At 32.3% G+C, this 1,665-nt stretch overlaps 1 protein-coding gene across 1 annotated transcript in view; it reads right to left on the bottom strand.

Annotated features, from left to right (window-relative positions):
• LOC111089442 (transmembrane channel-like protein 7) overlaps positions 1 to 1,017 on the bottom strand; it is a 4,297-nt gene extending 3,280 nt beyond the window's left edge. Inside the window, exon 1 of the mRNA XM_022401941.1 lies at positions 355 to 1,017. Within this exon, the coding sequence (XP_022257649.1) occupies positions 355 to 512 (158 nt within the window). The 5' untranslated portion in view covers positions 513 to 1,017. The remainder of the gene's footprint in view (positions 1 to 354) is intronic.
• Between the last annotated feature and the right edge of the window lie 648 nt (positions 1,018 to 1,665).

The raw sequence follows: 1,665 nt of genomic DNA, 5'->3' as shown, positions 1-1,665 counted from the left end.
CTTACTCTGGTAGTAAATTATTAGTACTTCAGAGGGCACTGTTACTTATTTAAATTGTAAATTATTAGAACTTCAGAGGGCACTGTTACTTACTCAGATAGTAAATTAGAACTTCAGAGGGCACTGTTACTTACTCAGATAGTAAATTATTAGAACTTCAGAGGGCACTGTTACTTACTCAGATAGTAAATTATTAGAACTTCAGAGGGCACTGTTACTTACTTAAATAGTAAACTATTAAAACTTCAGAGGGCACTGTTACTTACTCAGATAGTAAATTATTAGAACTTCAGATGGCACTATTACTTACTTAAATAGTAAACTATTAAAACTTCAGAGGGCGCTGTTACTTACTCAGCAATGGAGTACCCAAGAGGAATGATGCACAAGACAAAAGATAACATCAAGGCAATCATGAAGAAAGCATTGGAGCGAGAAGCTTTGTATGGAATCTGGGAAGGCTCATAGATCACCATCACAGCAAACTTAAAAAAGAAACAAAGTTCATACATATCATCTGTCAATACTAAATTATGTTCAGCTATGCTCACTGAGGGTGGAAAAACGTTTTTTAAGTCTAAAACAACCAAACCTTACTTGTGATTTCATATACTCTAGAACAAAGCAGACTCAGCTGTAGAGCACAGTGACAATATAAAAACAGTTCTGGACACCTTCTTAGTTCCTGTCTTAGAGAATAGCAAGAACTTGAACATATGTCAGAGCAAGAGGGTACGGTGAGGCAACATTCTCTACAGGTAATCCGTCCACTGCAGACAACTGAACCCCAGATTGCAAGTCCATAAAGTTACCACTGATCCACCAAGGGACCACAACAGATAATCTGTTAACGGTAAAATAACTCTTTCACCTACACGTCATTAAGCCACCAGACATACCAGGATACGTTTGGATAATTACATATACACACTCGTCTAAAGCCTCAGCCCCCAGCTCTAATAAAATACTGTATTTTTCGGTGTATAAGACGCACTTTTCTACCCCAAAATTTGATGTTGCGTCCTATACACCGAAGGTATGAATAATATATATATATACGATATATATAAGCCATGTGTAAATATATTTAAATAGGCATGCATAGTTTAGTTCAATTGAATGTGTTATTTATAACAATAGTAGTTTTTTTTTCTTTTAAAAACATAACTATTTATAATGCTCCCTAAATAATAAAAAAATAAATTATTGTGAAAGCATTGAAGATTTTGTAGGTTTTGAACCAAACTAAATAACAGTAAACCTTTTTTTGATTTACGGTATTTTCTTATTTTGATGTTTTGAGCTCTTTTGTGTTTAGAACAATATACACTAATTTTTAAAGTATCAAATTGAATTTTAGTTCAATAAAAATCTTTCTAATGCGACTGTAGCTTTTTTCCCCCCAAAACTTTGTCTTCAAAATAAGGGTGCGTCTTATATTCCGAAAAATACAGTAACAATAACCAAAATTATGTTAGTTGAACATTTTTAAACAGTGATTTACTACATGTAATTTATTATACTAGTGAAATAACTACAAAAAAACAAGTTAAAGTAAATATTGTAAACTAAGTGTTCAAAATGACTAACCCTAAAACATATACTTGCAATTAACTCTTTTATCATCAACCTTAGCAAACTATAAAAATAACTTTAGCTTTTGAG

Source organism: Limulus polyphemus, unplaced genomic scaffold (genome assembly GCF_000517525.1).
Source record: "Limulus polyphemus unplaced genomic scaffold, Limulus_polyphemus-2.1.2 Scaffold6247, whole genome shotgun sequence".
In the NCBI taxonomy this organism is placed as follows: domain Eukaryota; kingdom Metazoa; phylum Arthropoda; class Merostomata; order Xiphosura; family Limulidae; genus Limulus; species Limulus polyphemus.
The sequence above is the reverse complement of the archived record's forward strand: the minus strand, read 5'-3'. Positions and strand labels throughout refer to the sequence as shown.